This window comes from Alexandromys fortis, unplaced genomic scaffold, assembly GCF_014885135.2.
Source record: "Alexandromys fortis isolate MF-2015 unplaced genomic scaffold, M_Fortis_MF-2015_v1.1 scaffold_83, whole genome shotgun sequence".
NCBI lineage: Eukaryota > Metazoa > Chordata > Mammalia > Rodentia > Cricetidae > Alexandromys > Alexandromys fortis.
Window position 1 is genome coordinate 4,551,998 of NW_026068001.1, and position 1,669 is coordinate 4,553,666.

The window sequence follows — 1,669 nt, forward strand, 5'->3', positions numbered from 1 at the left end:
CTTTTTCTTCCCTCAACTCTCCTCCTCCCAAACCTTCCCTTCTACCTCTCCCCGTCCTCTCTCTACTCTCCCTCCTCTCCTTCTCCACCACTCTATTCAAAATCTTTCTCCTTTCCATCTTTCTCTTCATTCTTTCTTCCATCTCTTCTTCTCTTCCTATCTCTCATCTCCTTTTCCTCCTCCATATTTTTGTCCACATCCTCCTGCCCTTCTCCTCCTCTTTTTTCTTTTTTCCTCTCTTTCCTTTTCTTCATTACCTTTCTCTGTCTCCTTCCACTCTTTTCTTCTCCCCATTCTACTTTCCCTCCTTCTTCTCCTCCCCATCTTCTCTTCCTCCTGCCGCTTCACCTTTTCCTCCTCCTCTTCCTGCTCCTCTATCTCCTCTCTTTTTTTATTCCCCTCCTCTTCTTTCTACCTATTTCTCTTCTCCCCTCATTACCTCTCCCTCCTCACCTTCCCCTCTCTAGCCTCCCTTTCACTTTATTCCCATCGTTCCTTTTCCTTCCCCTCAGTGCTTCCTCTTTTCCTTCCCCTTTCACTTTTGAAAACAAGGAGTAAATCCAGGGCCTCCTTAGCTATATCTCCAATATTTATACATTTCTAAATAATTTTATATTTTAAATTATTTGTATGCTCATGTTTGGAGCCAACCAATCATATTGAACCTTTAGCACTAAGAATGAGTGCATGTTATCATGTAATATAAAGACCTAGTAGAAACTCAAAATGTGTAAGAATAGAAGCACCAACAGTCAAGCAATGTTGTCAATTTCTTTTAATGAACATTAATTTGTTGTTGAAATACTGATGAAGCATTTTATATTTTTATTGCTGTTCACAACAATAAGCAGGCTAAAATATTAAGCCCTGTTATACTTTGACAATTTTCAAGAACAGCTATAATTAAAAAAAGCAAACACACAAATGTTTACTGCTCTAGGTCATAACAGGGAGTGGTCAGCTGACCCTCACAGGGCTTGGCAACAATACTCAGCAGAAGCCACTTTGTAATTGCTGGCACTAAATAGAGAAGTGGAATTCTCAGCTAGGTATTTAAGGAAATCGTGCAGATACCTAGACACTCGCATAAGACTATGCCTACTAAGGAGGGAATGGGTCAATACAGTCCCAATTTGAGTAAATAATCGTAGGAGGTGTGGAGCCCCATAAACCTGAGACATTGGAATATGAGGATAAGCCAGGTGGATTTCGGCAAACTGGGGCTTTTCAAACTTGCAGAGTAGCTGGGTGCTCAGCATCCTGTTGAAGTACTCTCTTATTCCATATACAAGTTCATCAACAGAATATTCCCTATCATCAGCCTTTCCCTGTGATTTCACAAAAGTGACATACTCCGCGAGAATAGTATCTACATTTTTCTCAGCAGGGAGTTGGAATAACTGCTTATGCTTGTTTATCAGTTCCCAGTCCTCAACAAGACATGGCTTAAGTTCATCAGGCAACTTCAATTCAACTCCCATTCTCACCATCCCTGCCTGCCCAGATTGACCAGTGGTGACAGTCCCAGCCACATTCTGGTGAGGAATCTGTGGTACTGTGCTGGTACCACTGCCAACTCTGTTTTCTTGAATATTCTGCATGTTCTTTGGCACTGGCATGATAGGTGCAGATCCTGAAGAAGAGGGTTTCTCCACAGGAAAGCTTTTGT

The 1,669-nt window shown here is 41.7% G+C and overlaps 1 protein-coding gene across 1 annotated transcript; it reads right to left on the reverse strand.

Annotated features, from left to right (window-relative positions):
• Positions 1 to 968: 968 nt before the first annotated feature.
• LOC126512837 (mortality factor 4-like protein 2) lies at positions 969 to 1,481 on the reverse strand. The gene has a single exon (XM_050160838.1). The coding sequence runs from the start codon at positions 1,479 to 1,481 to the stop codon at positions 969 to 971; it is 513 nt and encodes a 170-aa protein (XP_050016795.1).
• Between the last annotated feature and the right edge of the window lie 188 nt (positions 1,482 to 1,669).

Bases quoted from the DNA above. Each gene is read 5' to 3' on its own strand.
- LOC126512837 (XM_050160838.1), bottom strand. From the start codon at position 1,481: ATGGGAGTTGAATTGAAGTTGCCTGATGAACTTAAGCCATGTCTTGTT.